This window comes from Amyelois transitella, chromosome 17 (assembly GCF_032362555.1).
Source record: "Amyelois transitella isolate CPQ chromosome 17, ilAmyTran1.1, whole genome shotgun sequence".
Classification (NCBI taxonomy): domain Eukaryota; kingdom Metazoa; phylum Arthropoda; class Insecta; order Lepidoptera; family Pyralidae; genus Amyelois; species Amyelois transitella.
Window position 1 is genome coordinate 5,502,095 of NC_083520.1, and position 18,538 is coordinate 5,520,632.

The 18,538-nt window shown below is 34.1% G+C and overlaps 4 protein-coding genes across 4 annotated transcripts in view; 1 reads left to right on the forward strand and 3 right to left on the reverse strand.

Annotated features, from left to right (window-relative positions):
* The window catches only part of LOC106142251 (cytochrome b5 reductase 4), a 64,259-nt gene extending 56,642 nt beyond the window's left edge, over nt 1-7,617 (reverse strand). The window contains exon 1 of the mRNA XM_013343951.2: nt 7,336-7,617. The gene's annotated coding sequence lies outside the window, so the exon portion shown is untranslated. The remainder of the gene's footprint in view (nt 1-7,335) is intronic.
* On the forward strand, nt 51-6,268 carry LOC106142252 (fatty-acid amide hydrolase 2-B). Its single transcript, XM_013343956.2, has 6 exons — nt 51-399; nt 1,997-2,216; nt 3,825-3,957; nt 4,340-4,464; nt 4,821-4,955; nt 5,386-6,268. The coding sequence occupies exons 1-6, from the start codon at nt 193-195 to the stop codon at nt 6,159-6,161; spliced, it is 1,596 nt and encodes a 531-aa protein (XP_013199410.1). The 5' UTR covers nt 51-192; the 3' UTR covers nt 6,162-6,268.
* On the reverse strand, nt 6,450-6,988 carry LOC106142204 (sentrin-specific protease 8). Its single transcript, XM_013343883.2, has 2 exons — nt 6,751-6,988; nt 6,450-6,658 (listed from the first exon to the last, which is right to left on the reverse strand). Exons 1-2 carry the CDS (start codon nt 6,986-6,988, stop codon nt 6,450-6,452), a joined length of 447 nt encoding a protein of 148 aa, XP_013199337.2.
* A 3,741-nt stretch (nt 7,618-11,358) lies between the features above and the next one.
* On the reverse strand, nt 11,359-16,567 carry LOC106142269 (cytochrome c). The gene is made up of 4 exons (XM_060948880.1): nt 16,408-16,567; nt 15,842-15,917; nt 15,162-15,270; nt 11,359-11,879 (listed from the first exon to the last, which is right to left on the reverse strand). The coding sequence occupies exons 2-4, from the start codon at nt 15,911-15,913 to the stop codon at nt 11,734-11,736; spliced, it is 327 nt and encodes a 108-aa protein (XP_060804863.1). The 5' UTR covers nt 15,914-15,917; nt 16,408-16,567; the 3' UTR covers nt 11,359-11,733.
* Between the last annotated feature and the right edge of the window lie 1,971 nt (nt 16,568-18,538).

An 18,538-nucleotide genomic window follows, 5' to 3' on the forward strand; every position in this document is an offset into this window, starting at 1 on the left:
CGATATGACGTGCAAAGCCCTCCAGTCAGACTGTACTCCGCGATCGCGATTATACTCACACACTCATCGAGTCGAATAGTCCACACAGTGGTTGCGCTATCGAGCAGTCGTGAGTCGAGACGAAACGACACCCGAAAACATTATCATAAATATTTAGCACATATGCCGCGGTAATACACCAGTGCAGTCAACATGACTACCAAGTACATACAGAATACGCCGCTCGGATTAAAATTCAAAGTGCTTGATGTCGTGAGATCGTTAATTGCTTCAATTGGAAGACTGTTCTTTACACTGTTCTATGGTACCGAAAGCGCGAAGATACCGACCATACCCGATAAGGATGCTATTCTGAAGGAGCCGGCCGTTGTGGTTGCAAGGAAAATACGTAGAAAGGAGGTTTGTTTTTACTAAAATGAGTTATACTTTATAGTATAAGTTCTATGACTAACAGTCGTTTTATTGTTATCTCTCACATACAGGAAAAGTTGTTATCACAGATAATGAAAATTATGTGTAAGTGATTTATAGTCAAGAAGAAAACACATGAAAAATTAATTTAATTAACATTAATAGAAACATGGTAGAAATATTTTTCTGAATTGTATCGTTTTTGTCTTAAGATCATCTAACCATCGCATAACAGTTAGTTGTCATTATTGTAAAGCCTTTATGGGAATTGGAAACAGGATTTTTACTAAAACCCGGATAGCTCGCTGGATCTGAAATCGGCTAAAACCGCTTTAGGGTAGTTACCTTTATGGCAAAGCGTATCTAACCTACTCGTCTAAAATCTTAGTCTTTGTAAAACGCGTCTACTTGTCTTACTTCCTGTTCTAAATGATACAGTAACTAATTCAGATAAGTGCAACTTTTAAAATTCTGTTATTCGTATATAATACGTAATATATATATATATATATATATATATATTGTCTCTATTAGTTCTTCATAATTTAGGGCGTCCGAACTATAACTGTATTTTTTTATAATTTTTTCCTCTGCATTGAGTTCGCGCGTAAGTTCAAGCGAGTGGTAATGCACATCCTGGTGTTGAATTTCGAATGATAACCTTAGACCTTAAACGTGGCCTATCAGTCTTTTCAAGACTGTTGGTTCTTTTTACCCCGCAAGGGATATAGACGTAATTATATGTATGTGTCCTTAGACCTTGGACATTGTTACGGTATATCACCACCACCAGATGGTAAATAGGTGCTTCTTGCAAGAACTGAACCCATGACCTCCAAGTCATTATGGAAATAGTAAAGCGGACGGAATTTTTTTTAAATGCAAAATTAATAAGTCCATATCTACAAATTATTATACATACTATATGACTTATACGAGTATGTAGTTATGTTATCACATTACCTTCCATCTTTACTCGCATTCACATCAGCTTAGTTTACGTGATTCATTTTGCTATTTTGGGCAGGATATGCGGGCGTATAATTTGGAAATTGTTTACTCTTTACGTGCGCTTATATAGGTAATACCGCCATGCCCAGGGTTAGGGTCTGAACTTAAATTCAAACTTCCAGGAGAAAAGGCTAAAATTACTCGATGCGCACGGATTTTTTTTAATACCTATTAGGTGAAACTATCAACATCCTAAACCATTAAGATGAAGTTGATCACATAGGTTCTATAATTAACATTTGTCTGAGGGTAGCCTTTTGGTCTTTTCGAGACTGTTGGCTTTGTCTACCCCGTAAAAGATGAATTTCAATGAAGTGTGATTTTCGTATGTCGGTAAATTTTTGATGCAGATGTTACTGTGATTTACGGTTACATTATCGCACCAGTATGAACGGGTAAACATTTTGATGTACTTAATTTTTAAATAACGCAATGCGACTTACTATCCCTTACAGCGTATTCCCGAGTCTATTTTTAGCTGTTTGCTTTAGGGCTGCCTGATTACAATTAACTTCTTGAAAAACATGCGATTATATCTCATTGTTAATACTTGAATTTTTCGTTGTTTTTTCAGATCACAAGCGTGGAGGTATTAGAAGCATGCATCAGGAGGATCAAAGATGTAAACTCCGCTCTCAATTGCTTCGTGGAGGATCGGTTCGAGCTGGCTCTCAAAGAAGCCCAGGAGGCAGATTCCCTCGTCCGAAGCGGCATTATGTCCGAACAGCAGTTGGAAAAAGAAAAACCTTTCTTAGGAGTCCCGTTCACAACTAAAGATTGCATAGCAGTGAAAGGTAACAAAAAATCTTCTTTAATTCACAAAAAAAATACTCTACTACTTATTTGCGTATGCAAGAGTCATTGTTAATCCTCCATTGACTATACTCCATTGATTCTATGTTCATTGATAAATCGAGTCACGAGATTCTTCGTGACAATGAACCACTCGCTATTTTTAAGAGAATGGAAAATGTCTATTGAATTTCAGATTAGTTTTTTTTATTAGGTGTGTCATCTAATATAGTAGAACTAAAAAGATTTTTGAATAGAAAGTTTTGACCTCTCTAGAGTACCAGTAAGCAAAACAAATTTAAGTAAATCTAATTTTGCTTCACTAGTATAGTACTAGATGTTTGAAATGTCCCTTAATAATAATTTAAATATTTTTAAACTTGTGCAGAAGACAGAACTGCGCGAATTTTGTATTTGCCAGTATTTGTCGAGGATTTTGAAAAGAACTTTGTTTCTAATATATTTTTTTATCTATATGTGTTTAATATTATATCGATTCTAAAATGGTAATGAAACCAACTAAACTTTGTAATGATGTCCGCCACAGACGTTTATAGTTGATCATGACCGTGAACTTTGTCCCATTGAATGACTTAATATTTTAATAAGGCGTATGTGGCTTAAAGGTACAAACGGTGCCCTTTTACTAAGCTTAGTGTCTGTGTGTCACCAGTCTGTATCTCATAAACCGTCATTGCTAGAAAGGTGAAATTTTCATAAATTATGTATTTCCCTTGCCGCTATAACAACATACATTCATATAGTCACGTCTATATACCTTGCGGAGAAGACAGAGCCAACAATCTCGAAAATATTGAAAGGCCACGTTCAGCCTACTAATTTAACAAATAGGTAGGTATAATAAAAGTGTTATTTTCTTATTTTTTGATCAATATTAAAAACAGAAACAGGTAAAAATTTTCACAAAATTTAACTCGTATATTACCTTTTAAAATAATAATTATTCCATAGCACAAACGTAATTTCTAAGCTATTTTTGGTCGATTTTAATAAACAGGTAGAAACGTGAATGTAAAAAAAATACCTTTATAAGTAACAAACGTGATGATAGCACGGAACCCTTCGTGCGCGAGTCCGACTCAAATTGGCCGATGCCTTAAGTCCCCGAAGTAAGTAGTCACTCTTAAATTTCCCAAATACTTTCATGGCAAATTGCTATTATTGGTGGAATCCTATTTTTGACTATGCGGTATGTGTTGATTAACAGAGGTACTTATACAAAGTCATAGACAATAATTTAAAAAAAAACAAATAGATTTAGGTAGGTAACCATTAGGTATATACTTAGGTACAAAATATCGATCACAAGCTTGTATTACAAGACTCTATTCTACTTGTTCGAAAATGTCGATAGTCAATGTCTTCATCATTTAGGGTACCTACTCCCTAACACACAGGGCCAAAAGTGCCGAGAATCACGCCACGTTTATCTGGAAGCCAGATTCAATTTTATTATTGTAACAGCTACATAGTCCATCGCCTAAGAAATCTTATCATATTAGTCTTTTCCATTTTGACTTTAACGATCTACTTGGGAGAGGAGCAGCTGGCACACACTATGTTTTTCATCGCTACATTTATATTTCCAGGTCTACATCACACTGCAGGCGTAGTGTTGCGCAAGGATGTGATCGCTGAAAAAGACGCAGAAGCTGTCAGGCTCCTGCGAGAGAGTGGAGCCATCATTTTAGGCCTCACCAATATTCCTGAACTTTGCATGTGGTACGTCTCTGTAACTTTTAACTTTTTCATACAAAACATTCGGAGAGCGTTGCTTCAAACCCCGCAGGAGATAACTTGCAATTTGTTTTCAGCCTTATTAGAATAAAAAGGAAAGGTACTTTGTGTAACAAATGTTCTAGTTATTATGTTCGCTAACGATTACGTTACATTTATTACCTGCGATGACGCCTCTATCGGATGGAATGGCCCATCTGTATAAAAATGTATGACTTACTTGATAATTTGAATCGTCATACATATATTCCCTAAGTCTACTAAAATCTGTTGTAAAATTCCTTAAATGGATCTTACTTATTCTATTTTCATATTTATTTTAATAATCGATTCAGGCTTATACTTAAAAAAATTCTACTTTCGTAAGGTGGGAAACACACAATCACATTTTTGGGAGGACCAAGAACCCGTACAACACGACCAGAATAGTCGGCGGTTCATCGGGCGGGGAGGGTTGTTTGCAAGCTGTTGGCGGCAGTGTGTTTGGAGTTGGTGAGTTCTTTTTTATATGTACATCGTCAGGGATTCAGCCTATCAGAGGTCTATTCTATGTACCTTCATGAGATCAATATATAACTTCGAATATGTAATGTCGAAGATAACGAGAGCTTTTATGTATTTATTTAACTTATTATATTTTATATGCAAGAGACTCGTATCAAACCCTACTAATATTATATATGTGAAAGTAAGCTTTCACGCCAAAACGATTTTGATGAAATTTGGTACGTTTGGTACAGAGAGAAATATAATACTTAAACGAGATTTGCTGCGAGACAAATTTTTGTGAAAACCTATGCTTCATTATGATAATTTACGTGAACACTTTTAATTTGTTTGAATTACAGGTTCTGACATTGGTGGTTCAATTCGTATGCCTGCGTTTTTCAATGGGATATTTGGGCATAAACCCTCTCGGCATACGGTTTCGAATGAAGGGCAGTACCCTGTTCCTGAATCGGAGCTTACAGATTCCTTTTTAGGTAGGTATTTCATTCAGTAGGTATACAAAATTCTTTGGTAGCATAAACTTACGAATATACGCACGCATGCTTGCCTGTAAGCTCCTTTCAAAGAATAAGTTCAGGGAGTTTATTAAACTAAATACCTATCTATACATAATGTCCGTATAGATAAGTTACGTTTCATCAGTTTAATAAAGAAATACGCAACCACAATAAGATTCATATACTCGTATTAAAACTTCTGGCTTTCACTTTTGGCAACATAAAGATTATTAAAGTAAGTAAAGAATAAAGCAAGGTTATTTTCATTTTATGTAAGTACGTATTTTTAATTTGAATGATAACCGTAAGAGACAAATATAGAAACTCACTTTTGAAATTAATAATTAGTTGAGATATGGAAAGTTAAAATGTTAAATAATTTAAAACACAAATATTATAATTTTAGGCGTGGGCCCGATGACTCGACATGCTGTAGATCTAAAACCACTTTTGAATGTTATGGCTGGTGAAAGTAGGAGCAAGTTGAAACTAGATGAACCTGTCGACTTAAAAAAATTGAAGGTGTTCTATCAGTTCAGCAACAATGCGCCACTAGTGGATCCAGTTGATCCAGAAATTACCGAAGCTATGAAGAAAGTCATCAAGTTTCTGAATGAACAACATAATCTAGAAGCTGAAGAAAAGAACATTGAGCGCCTACAAAAGTCGGTACCCATATGGTTCACAACAATGAAAAGTGGAAATAATTTTGAACGACTTATCATGAAGAAGAGAGGTATAGGCGCGATTCTCTTCGAAATGCTGAAAAATTTGATTGGTTGCTCTGGAAACACATTCATTGGACTCTTTACTGCACTCACGGACTATACGGGGGTGCAGTATGGTAGTGAAAAGTACAAACATTACTTGAGAGTGCGTGAGGATTTGGAAGAGACATTCACCAAAATGCTAGGTGAAAACGGCGTATTCTTGTACCCGACGCATCCGACGCCTGCGCCGTATCACAACGAGCCTGTGTTGAGGGCTTTCAATTTCTCATACACGAGCATTATTAACTGTGTGGGACTGCCCGCCACTGCCGTGCCATTAGGCCTTAGTCGGGAGGGACTTCCTATTGGCATTCAAGTGGTAGCCAACCACAACAACGATCGGTTGTGCCTAGCTGTAGCAGAAGAGTTGGGCAGAGCTTTTGGTGGCTGGATTGAACCCCAAAAATCTTAAATATCTATTTATTAACAAGATTTCTTATTGAAATGTTTGTATAACTGAACATCACAATTTTTTTTTAATGCAATGTAATAGTTACTAAAATATATTTCTATGGTGTATGTTTCATTTTGTTACCTAACTTGAGTCTGTGTGTGCCAATTGCCTATTATATAGTTAAAAAGGTAGATTTTAATGAAATACTAATTGGTGGAACAAATTTAATATAGGTTAAATAAATATATGCTCAAACAATTTGAAAACTAAAAGAATATATTACAGGTATATTGAGATATATAAAATTTAACTGGAAGCACTCAGATTTCCGATTATTGTCAATATTTCTCTCCTCTTAGTAACTGGGTTAACTTTGACCAGCATGTCACAAGACCCTATGTGCTTCTCAGCCTGAACACATTCAGCTAGTCTCTCAGTGTTGCATATCACATGGACTCCACAATCATATCCATTACTCTGTTGCAGACATTCCTTATCTACAAAATTTATTGATTCTGTGAAAAAATTAACACACACAAATTAAAATGTAATTAAAGCCGTTAATAAATAAAGATTAAATGATACAAAGTTTAATAAAACCACTCACCTTTTGAGAAATATGCTATTAAATGACTAGCAAATTCCCAAGCTACATTGTGGTTAGTTCCTGATGATGAGTCTAGATGAAAGAAACAGCTTTCTGGTTTTGAATACACAAGGAGACTCCAATGTGAGCCTCCTGCCCTGTCTGGAGAATCATTGTCATTCAGCGCAAAGAAAATAAAATTCTTTCTATGAATGTGAAGGGGCTCAAGAAACATTTTGATTTCATCAGTTTGCACCATTTTTATGCATTGTGTAACTTCTGGTGATACAAATAACAAGTCTGTAGCTTGGCTGAACCTTACTCGCTCAAGATATTCAAAGTAAAATGATATGATAGTGTCATTTAACCAGTACGGACCATCCAATAGAGCAATATCTGACTCACGGAGAAGTATCTCATGAAAGCTCAAGACAACTGAAGCTTTTGCCATTTCTTTACACTGTTCTTGACATAAATTTTTCTCTCACACTCGGTCTTCTTACATCTGATAAGAAAAAAAATTTACGAAAACAAAATATACTTAAACGTTTACATAGTTCTAGAACTAAAGCTCCTGCGTAACTATAATTTGTAATAAAAACTTACCAAGGTATTAATCCTTATTCATAATTTTCACACACAAAAACGTACAGTCAGCAATCACTATTTTGATTTTATATAAATATATTTGTATAGATAAGATCGATCGAGATGACACAAATTTTTAGTTAATATGAATTTATTTTACGCAATTTACATGTTGAGATCCGCGATTTTCAATTTCGTTTCGCAAAATGCAACCAGGATTTCAGGATAACAATTTGCGAACAATTTGGTCTAGCTCGAGAAAGCAGTAAGCGGAATGACAAACAGACAAGATACGAGAGATCTGATGTCGTCACTGTCAAAGTCAATGTCATTTCATTATAACTTTTTAAAGCTAGAGACTAGAGTTAAAATTATGGCATGAAATGTACAGATTATCCTATATAATATTTGTCGCAGGAAAATGAAGTAACCAGAGATTTCGCGACATCCCTAGGGATATCACGAAATCACGGCATGTTGAATTTTCTTATTTACAACGCCTTCTTACTAAAATAGTCAGTGAAATGTCGTTTCCCTAAATCAAATCTAGTGAAATGTCAGAAAAACGGATACCTCCGAGTAAAAATCGTCCAATGTATCTCTCTTTCACTCTCTCTACCCATACGGACACAAGTGGGAGCAGAAGGAAGCCGACGTAGAAGCGGCCGCCGCGTTACGAATATGAGCGAGGGCAGCACATGCTCCTGGCAACGAAGCGGTTGGCGATGGCACCGTGTGATTTTAGTGGGTTCAAGCCCCACATAACCCATCCGACTTCCCGTACCCGGCCGGGTAGACGAAGGTTCTTCCACACGTAAAAAAAAGGTTAGGTTAATTATTATGTAAGTATTTTTAAAAGGACTTAGCACGAACCTTTTTCATTCTTTATTTCACAAGATTGAGATAAGTGAAATGATATTATATCACTAGATTGAAATAGTATTTTGTCATATCACTAATATTTTCTATTTACTTATACTAATACCTATTCACCATCTTCCGTGATTTCGTGGTATACCTAGGGGGTTTCGTGAAATCTCTGATATTATCATTTCTCTGCGACATATACATTAGGGTGGGTCACTCTAGTATGGAAAAAAATAAAAGTTTATGAATCAAATTCTCATAGTAATTTTATGTTGTAGTATATTAAAAACAGTAGTTTTAGCTAAAAAACGGATAATTAATCATTAATCTTCAGCCCGCGCATGCGCTTCAAAATTATACATTTTAGAAAAAAAAACAACTATAAACAAATGTCGTAGTTCTTAATTAGAAATTACTTAAAATACTATTTAAACATAACAAATATTTAGATAAAGACACATATTAACGTTAGAAACAAAAAAACTTAAAAAATTACAGATAAAAATTAAGAAAAAAATTATTTATTTTTATTCAAAAATCCTGCTTGCTATTGAATTTCGGCATAACTTTCCTTGAAGCGAGTTTTGCATGAATTATCCCGTCTCTTGTTTTTTTATCATATGCCGACATTGCAGCTTCAGTCACTATCTTTACACTTCTTTCAACCGCCTATGTATGGCAAAGCAGCCTAATAAACAACATCCTTTCGTCATCTTATTTCTCTATTATTTGAATAAGTTCGTCATTCGTTTGATTTCTTAGAATAGGTGGATCAAAGTTGGATTATTGCCAGTTTATTAAATCTATGTAACATTTAGCATCAAAATTAAGTTTCGGCACTCCAAAGGTTCGTGGCAGTTTTCCTGCTGTAGGTAAATTACGCGCTTTTAGAAATCTTCTAGCTGCAAGTTCTCTTATATGCCTTTCTCCATCTGTTAACATCGCCAATAGTAAATTTTCAGGGTGTGCAAAATATGCGTTTCGCTGAATAGCAGGATCTATGACTGCCTTAAAGGCACTTGATAAAAATCGCGAACTTTCAACCAGTTTTCAAAGTTGCCGTGATCTGTCTTTGCAAGATGAGCGAGTCCTTATTTAGGACTAACACATAAAATATACTTTAACAATATATTGAGCCAAAATAATAAAATTAGTTGATGGTGTTGGCGTAGAAATATAAAGACGCAAGATCCAGTTTGCCTTAGTCAACCAACGGTTTGATCTGTGCTTAAGTCATCCGGTTTTAGCGTTTGTAAATGACCTATTATTGACTCAACATTCAACTACAGCCGCGTTTCACACTTATTCAGCAACTTCCCAATAGGACTATTCTAAGTAGATGGACCAGATGTTTACCATCCATATAATCAAATAAAATTTCGCTTTGCTGCAAGAACTCAGTTTTTTTCTCAATTGAAAACCTTTTCAATGATTTAATATTTTTGCATTTGGAATGATAAGATTTCAGAACCTGATTGACTCTTGTATGCAATATTACAGGAATTGATGCTTTTTGTCACACTCTTTCTACTTTCTGGGTTACAATTTCTGCATGACATCCTGGTATGTTGGTAATACATTTTGTTTCAAATCTTCTATAGTTCCAAATATAGGGCACTTGTATGATTGTCTATTATTTGACATTGTGGAAAAATGTAACTTCCAAGATCTAATACAAAAATTTTATAATTTACAGTTTCACAAGTAATTAGCCACTTTGATACATTAAACTTGTGAATGTACTTAATTGTAATTACCTAAAATAATCTATTTTTAACAAACAACACAGTTTATATAACAAAATAACTTGTATTTCAATGAATACTTATTAAAATATTACTTAAAATATTTCAATAATATTTTAAAAGGTTTATAACGACATCTAACTTCAACATATTTTCGCTATTAGAAATTAATAACTTAAAAAAAAAATTTTTGACCCACCCTAATATACATACATAAAATCCCGCCTTTTTTCAAAAGGTGTAGGCAGAGACTACATTTTTCCATTTGCCACGATCTATTCTTTGGTTTCATTCTCATTCATGCCAGCTCGGCGGTTTTGGGTACTATCTAAAGAGCAAACTATAGCAGGAGCGATGATTCGGCTTAATCGCCACCAAAGGGAAGATCTTCCGCCAAGATAGGTGTGGCCTGGAGAATCGCGGCTCCAACGATGATGAGTCGGAGGTTGTTTTTATGCTCCAATTCGTGAAATCTTTTTGCTTGGGCGATTTAGACTTTTCGCTGGTTTTGGCTGATAGCGTGATTGGTTATTGTGACTTGTAGCGAGATGTCGCCACAAAACTATTCCGATCCGATTATAATGTTCTATTAAACTAACCGATACTATATCTACACTTATATTATAAAGAGGAAAACTTTGTTTGTTTGGTTGTAATGAATAGGCTCAAAAACTACTGGACTGATTTTAAAAATTCTTTCACCATTCGAAAGCTACATTATCCACGAGTAACATAGACTATATTTTATTTTGGAAAAAAATAGGGTTCCGTAATATATTTGAATTTTTTCGGACACAAACTGAAAAAAATCAACCAAAAGGTTACTTATTTTGCGTACGCTGCCTAAACTACAAAATATAGAACCATTAAATGTTTTAATTAATTGTAGATCTTATAAATATCTACAAAAAAGTCCGCGACACACTATACCTATCTATGTCGAGTGAGGCACAACAACCACATTTTTATTTAAAAATCTTGAATTTTTTTTGGTCTACATTTAAACGCGTTTTTTTTACTCATGCTATTAATCCTTATCAAAATAAATAATTTCATCAATAAGTACAGTTTATGTAGATAATATTTGGTATTTGAATGTTTAAAATTGGACGTTTGGTTTTGAAGTTGTGGTGAAATTAAAATATTACGATTTCTGCTGCACGGCCCGCCTTTAGTTAGTTCTAATACTTAGTATCTGTGCATCCGTGCGAAGCCGGGGCGGGTCGCTAGTTTTATAATAAATACATAATATAAACATAAGAGCTCCAGGCCTCAGAAAATTCTTATTATGCATTATTATTATAAAAAATATGCCCTGGCTGGGATTCGAACAGAGACCCGACCCGAGTGAGAAGTGATCAAATACATACATGCGACTTAATTTTGAAAAAGAAATGTTTGGAAAGAAATAATAAATAAATAAAAAATATAACAGAACTTAAATTCCTTTATTAAATATAATAATTTAAATAAGATTTATGCTAATTGGTAACAAGAGACGACATTTAAGTTCATATTACTTTAACATTGAGAGGAATTCTTTCAAATGAAAAACTAAGTGACGTTTGTTATCAATTTAATACAGTTTTCACAACATTGTCAACTAGTGAACAGAGAACACCATACGTTAACTTTAATTCACAGCATCTATTTTTCATTACATGGTTAACAATAAATTAATATTTCCTATGTATTGTGCAATTTCAACATTGCAGATACTGATTGGGCAAAATAAGAAGTGTTTTCCAGAATGAATTTAGAGAGCACTTCCTATTTTAATTTCTTCTAAAATGTGAGACATATTTTACTTTGTTGCTTCTTTTAGGTAGGCGATGAGGTCTGCACGCTCGTTGGCCTTCTTTAGACCCGCAAACACCATTTTGGTTCCAGGGATGTATTTCTTAGGGTTCTCCAAGTACTCAAATAAGGTGTCCTCATTCCAGGAGATGCCTGTGAAAAAATAGTATTATTGTAACATGTTTTTCAAGCTCTTTTATTATCATACTAGAGGCCGCCCGCGACTTCGTCCGCATGGAAACCCTATCAATCCCGCGGGAACTCTGGGATAAAAAGTAGCCTATGTGTTATTCTGGGTCTTCAGCTACCTACATACCAAATTTCATGGTAATCGGTTCAGTAGTTTTTGCGTGAAAGAGTAACAAACATCCATACAAACTTTCGCCTTTATAATAGTAGTAGGATGCCAATCTGGAAAATAAAATCGTGAGACCTTTTTCTTCATTGGGCTTCATGCAGCTGAGATGTTAAGACTTAATTAAAACAAGAAATGCATTATACATTATAAGTTAGTTACTAGTTTGAGTGAAATCTAAACTGACTGTTCTTATGAATGTCTTTGAAATAACTAATAATACTAGTTAAGTATTTTAGCTATATACATTTTTTCACTCTCACATTTAAAATAACTGAACAGATTTTGATGTAACTTTTCAGTATATCTGCATTCATTAAAATCAGCGTTTGTATCAGTTAGATTACAATTTAAACGTGGGCGAGGCTGCATGCAAATCCAATTAAGATTTTTGACTAATTATTGAAATCATTAAAATCATTCTTTATCCACACACGGTACTAATACATAATCATTATCGACGATAAGCCTAATGTTCTACTTTACATTATCGACGAGATTAGTAGTAAAATATCTGATAAAAATGTCACTTTGATTGTCATTTTTATAAAACAAATATATGCTCATCTGAAGGATATTTAAACGAAGATAAACTAGATTGCATAAGTGATATTAATAGATCAAAGTGGATAAGGCAAAATTAATGAGAAGAAAATTTACTTTGTTTATTGGCTATTTTTAACTCGAGTATATGAGCTTGTCATATGAAATAATTTTGAAAAAAAAAAATGAAGTAAAAGAAGTATGCGCAAATTGTGGCAAGTGGAAAGTTGTAGACTGTCTACCCCTACGGGAAAGAGGCATGATCACGTTATGTGTGTACCTAGGTATGAAACCAAACATCTGTTGCTGATGCTGTCATTAGTATGTAATAATAACAGGATTTATACAATGCATCTATTTATGTTACTTTACATAATACTAGAGGCCGCCCGCGACTTCGTCCGCATGGAAACCCTATCAATCCCGCGGGAACTCTGGGATAAAAAGTAGCCTATGTGTTATTCTGGGTCTTCAGCTACCTACATACCAAATTTCATGGTTATCGGTTCAGTAGTTTTTGCGTGAAAGAGTAACAAACATCCATACATCCATACAAACTTTCGCCTTTATAATAGTACTAGCTGACCCGCGCAACTTCGTTTGCGTGTATCCCGCTACTTCGACAAATACAGTCAACGCACCAACACATATTGGATACTAATTTTCAATTCACACTAACTTCTCTTTCCCTTAACCGCGTTTAAAATATTAAAATGTTTTTTGGTTTCTGTGACTCTTTATAGGGACGCTGCCCCCGCCGCCGCGGCCGGCCCGTACCGTGCCGCAATACTAATATCGTGATATCTCCTAAACTATATATCTAAATAACACACTGTAAACTGCAAAAATAATCTAAATTAAATGCTCGTGATGATGAACTTACTTATTTTGATAAGGATATATGTATTATTGGTTATATCACCAGTTAAACATAACCCAACGAATTAAATGTTTTTTTAATACAGAAAAGTAGTTTTTGTGACTTAAATAAAAAAGCTGGATATATGTCATCGCGGACTTTTTTGTAGAACTAATACAGAGCAATGTTTTTGCTATACATTGTTCTTACTTGTATCCAACGGTATAAGCGGCGCACGCACAAATGCAATCTTCAATTAGATTTTTTTTCTGACTTCTTGGACATAAATCGCTATAACTCAGCTAATATAGTTTCAATGTATTTCAATTATATATAAAAACCTGTCGGAGAAAATACTCTTTCTATTAGTGAAAACCGCATCAAAATCCGTTGCGTAGTTTTAAAGTTTTATGCATACGAAGGGACTACAGACAAAATGGGCGACTTTGTTTTATACTATGTAGTGATAGGAAGGATAGGATAAAACAATACTTTATTGTTCATGTCAGTTTCAAAAAATAAAGTAATACTAAAAGATCTACATAATCCCTAAATTTATTAACATTTGAAAACCAGTAGAATATAGGAAATACATCTATTTCGTAATACAGATAACAATTTAACCTTTGGACTGCACGTCATAACAAGGTAATCTCTGAATGATCAAAGGTGGGTGACCTTATTTTACATCATAGATATCACTTGAAAAATTTCCTAAGTCTACCTTAAAATTGAAAGGCACACACATTTTTATTCCTTATGAGAAAGACACAGCCAATAGTCTCAACTTCATGGCCACATTAAGCTGGATGGTTTTATAATGAAATTGAGATTTGGATGGACATAGGCTTAATACTCTATCACTTTAAAATAAACAAAATTTTGAAGGCTTTTCCACGAAATACTTTTGATGAAAGAGAAGCAGTTGCCATTTTTTTGTTTTGCTACCAGCGAAAAATTATTATTAATATATATACACACACACAGGATTAGGATTTAGAAGGTTGTTGATTTCCTGTATAACATTAATGATCTACCTACTAACAGCATGATAATGCTGATTCCATTCTCAGCTGTTGGATCTGTGGGTTTGTCTATTAACAAATGTCAGTAAGACATTTGACTTAATTTTATCTTTTTCATTAACTTCAAGGACAGAGAAAGCAAGATATTATAATATTATTCATGACAATGATAAAACATATACTTTGTCAATGTACCTGAATAAATAATTTTCATATTAGATGTTTTAGCAGTTATTATAGTTGATTATTTCATTACACTAGTTGAAAATGAATTTTAATTTGTCCTCTGGTCTAAAATATAAAAGAAGGGAAAGTATTTTAAACTCAGGCTACTTATAATCTCCAACAGATTTACAAAGCAGGAATAAACACAAAGAGTCCAGGAGTAAATATTTTCTTTTACTTTGTCATTCATTTTTGTTACTTCCTAGTTTTGCTTGTTGTTATTTACAAAAATAATATTTAAATGATTATACTCCCTTAAGGATAATAGGTACCTTTATTCAAAGTAGGTTATAGTAGTCTGTAATATAACCGTAAAAAAATTTTTCCAAAGAAATACAAAAAAATTTGATTGTAAAGTAGGTATAAAGGCATAGAAAATGTGAGAATCAGGAGATGCAAAAAATAAATGAAAATCATCGTATACACACCCTTGGCTTTGTTGGCATCTGAGTATGAGAATCCAGCCGCCTGACCAGTCTTGCGACCAAAGAAGCCATTCAGATTGGGGCCCACTTTATGTTTGCCGCCTGCTTCAACCTGATAAAACAATATAAACACTAGTTAAATATGTACTTATCTTAACAGGTACAGTATGCAAAAAGAAATGAAGATGATCAGACTGTTCAAATTTTTAGTTAAACGGCAAAAAATCAGCGGCAGGTAAAATCTAAGGTAAAACTTCTCAATTATATCAAACCTTGTGTTAATTTATTGTCATATTTTAAACTAGCTGTGCCAGCGACTTCATCTGTGTGGAATAGAAGCCCTCAAGAATGAACAATTTTCTCCATTTTTTCACATATTGCATTTTTTCTTTGCAAATTTTAGTTGCAGTCTAATGTTATATAGCCTAAAGCCTTCGTTGATAAATGGTCTATTCAATGCAAAAATAATTTTTCAATTCGAAATTATAATAGGTATTAGTAAAGATGATATCAATAAGCCAAACAGCTGAGCATAGCCTGTAGTCTTTTCTTAAGTGATTATATGTATGTAAAAACGATAACTAATACATTCTTATTGTAATTTGACCTATATAGCAGCTTCATCGTGTTATATGCAGCAAATTATTTACAATAAAAATATATTTGTATTGATAGGCACTTACAGTGTGACATTGTGCACATCTTTGGACAAAGATTTTCTTTCCATTTTCAGCGTTGCCAGCGGGGATTCCCATTTTTCTGAAAATAGTTATTATAATTTAATATTAAGTGGCGAAAAAAAGCGGGATCACGTAACAAAAAGTTGTACACCTACGAACAGGTGTCACACCCCATGTGTGCTTTAATTGCGTAACATAGAATTCCAGCAAGAATTTGATATCATTACACAATGAATCTGGATCAATTATCTAGGTCAGGATCAATGCCACCAGGGAATTCCAAGCCAAGGTGTCGTTATGACATCATTACGTAAGTGTTTGAATATGTAGTTTGCAAAATTACTCCATAAATTATCATTAAAACAGTTTAAATACGATAGTAGGAAACATCAAAGAAACACATAAACACTCTTTTTACATGTATTATTTCTTTTTTTCTGATATTTATAGGTTATCTCGTCGAACATTGTAACACGGGTGTGAAGGTCAATTTGACTTAAAATTAAAGGAAAATAACTGCTTATTTAGTTCTAAAAGTCTAAGCAGGACTAGATTTAATTGTTACTCACTTTGTTTGTTAAAAGAAGATCAAAAACCAATTTTGATAGAAGCGAACTTCGATTTTTCTAATGACACTTCTGCTGCCTGACCGAAGCTGTCTTTTTCTCAGACGCCTACTAACGACTGGTTGGTGGAAAAAAACGAGGATAGCACGACACGAGGTTGGCCGAATGAGTCAACCTTGCCGATCTTTATGTACGTAAAATGGAATGCATGAAACAATTTTTTTTTAATATTATTTTGCAAAGTAGATTTTTAAATATATGTATAAAAACCAAATAAGATTATTGAAAACAATGCAATGCAACGCACTTAGTTAAGTACTTCTTCTTTCATAACTAGAGTTTTTGTAACTATTAGGCTGAATGGCTTTGGTTCCTTTGCTTCGTGCTCTAAGTTAAACACATTAAGGGGTCCGAAAGGTTAATATTTCCCTCTCTGTCTGCGTGTGTGCGTAACATCCGGACTCTGCATCGCGCGAAATACAAAGTAGGTAAGTACCTATCTATGTAGGTAGATTCCTACTTGGATAGCGTACGTATGTAGTTAGCTCTTTACTGCAAATTTCTAGCTGTGCCCGCGACTCCGTCGTTATTTTGGGCATCATTGAAGCCCTCAGGGGTGAATAATTTTCCCCTTTTTTTTCACATTTTCCATTATTTTTTTGCTCCTAATAGTTGTAGCGAGATGTAATATAGTCTAAAGTCTTCCACGATAACATTACCAAAAACATTACAACAAAGATAAATGAGACCGTCATGAGTAACTAAGCTTTTATTTCTTGCTTCTTAAACGAAAAGCCCCGGGTATTTTTAAAACCACACGTATAGCTAATTGCATTTGATCTGTAAAAGACGGAAGTCCCGTGCCATCTTGAGACTTATTTCATGAAAATATTCGAAATATTCGTATTGAAATAACTAGTTCTACATTCATTCATGTTTTTTTTCAAATGTAGACAATGTGCATTCGTCCACGATTTACATTTAAGAGATCTATATTTGTAAATTGACGTCCGGTGAAAATTCTGCAGTGTAGTTTGTTCCGCCGCTACTTCTGCACATGCGCTTTGAAAGCGGTAGAAAAGTTTTAATTAGATTTAAGTGATGTGACGTCAATAAGTGATACCTTGTATTTAATTTTGAAAATAAATCTATTCTATTCTTTCTATTTCATCCGGCTCATAATCCAGGATCATGGTCAAAGGTGCTTAGCTTAGTCACTTCTTCTAAGTTAGATAGAATATCCTTTATTGCACATAAATTTATAACAATAAATTTATCCTTATAACTTATGTTAAGATAATATAATATCTACTTATGTAAAATATTGTAAGGATAAAGACACAACCGATAATGACGCCACGATTATGGGGTAGGTATACTTAATCGGTTTGTCTTGCTATGATGTGAAGCAATTAGACGACATAAAAAACAGTTATAATCAAATGCCTTTTATTCATGCTAAAACTTCTACAATTTATTAATCCGTTTAAGTATTTTGATTAGCAGGCATTTCTTGTGAAAAGATAAGTTGGAAAGTTATGCCTTACACTTGAAGTTTTAATGGAAAAACTTTGTCAGCGTTATTAAGCGATGGTTGTATAAGTAGGTTTACCTTTTTGGTTTAGGGACTACTTAAGGAAAACACAATTTTGTCAACTCTTTCATTTACAGGTTTGTAATTTCAGAGTTATACGGGCATCAAGTGTAGGTAGGTACGCTGTGTTTCCCGGTACCACTACAAAAAAGAAAAGGATCACTCCATCTCTTTCTCATGGATGTTGTAAAATGCTACTAAGGAATAGGCTTATAAAGTCGGGTATGTTGATGGGCTAGCAACCTGTCAATATTTGAATCTCAATTCTATCATTATGCCAAACAGCTGAATGTGGTGACTATATGTAGATACGTTTCTGGGTAGTTTATTACTGTAGGGTATCTACAGTAATATACATACATACCCAGAAACTGACGAGCTCCATGGGAATGTCATCTATCATCATCGTCACGACATTAAGTGGACACTTAAGTGATAAAATTTCACCAAGGTTAGGAATAAAATGCTCGCTTTCATTCACCACAAGGACTTCCAGGGCAAACAAAGTACCTACCTATATAATTTAGATTTCTTTAAATT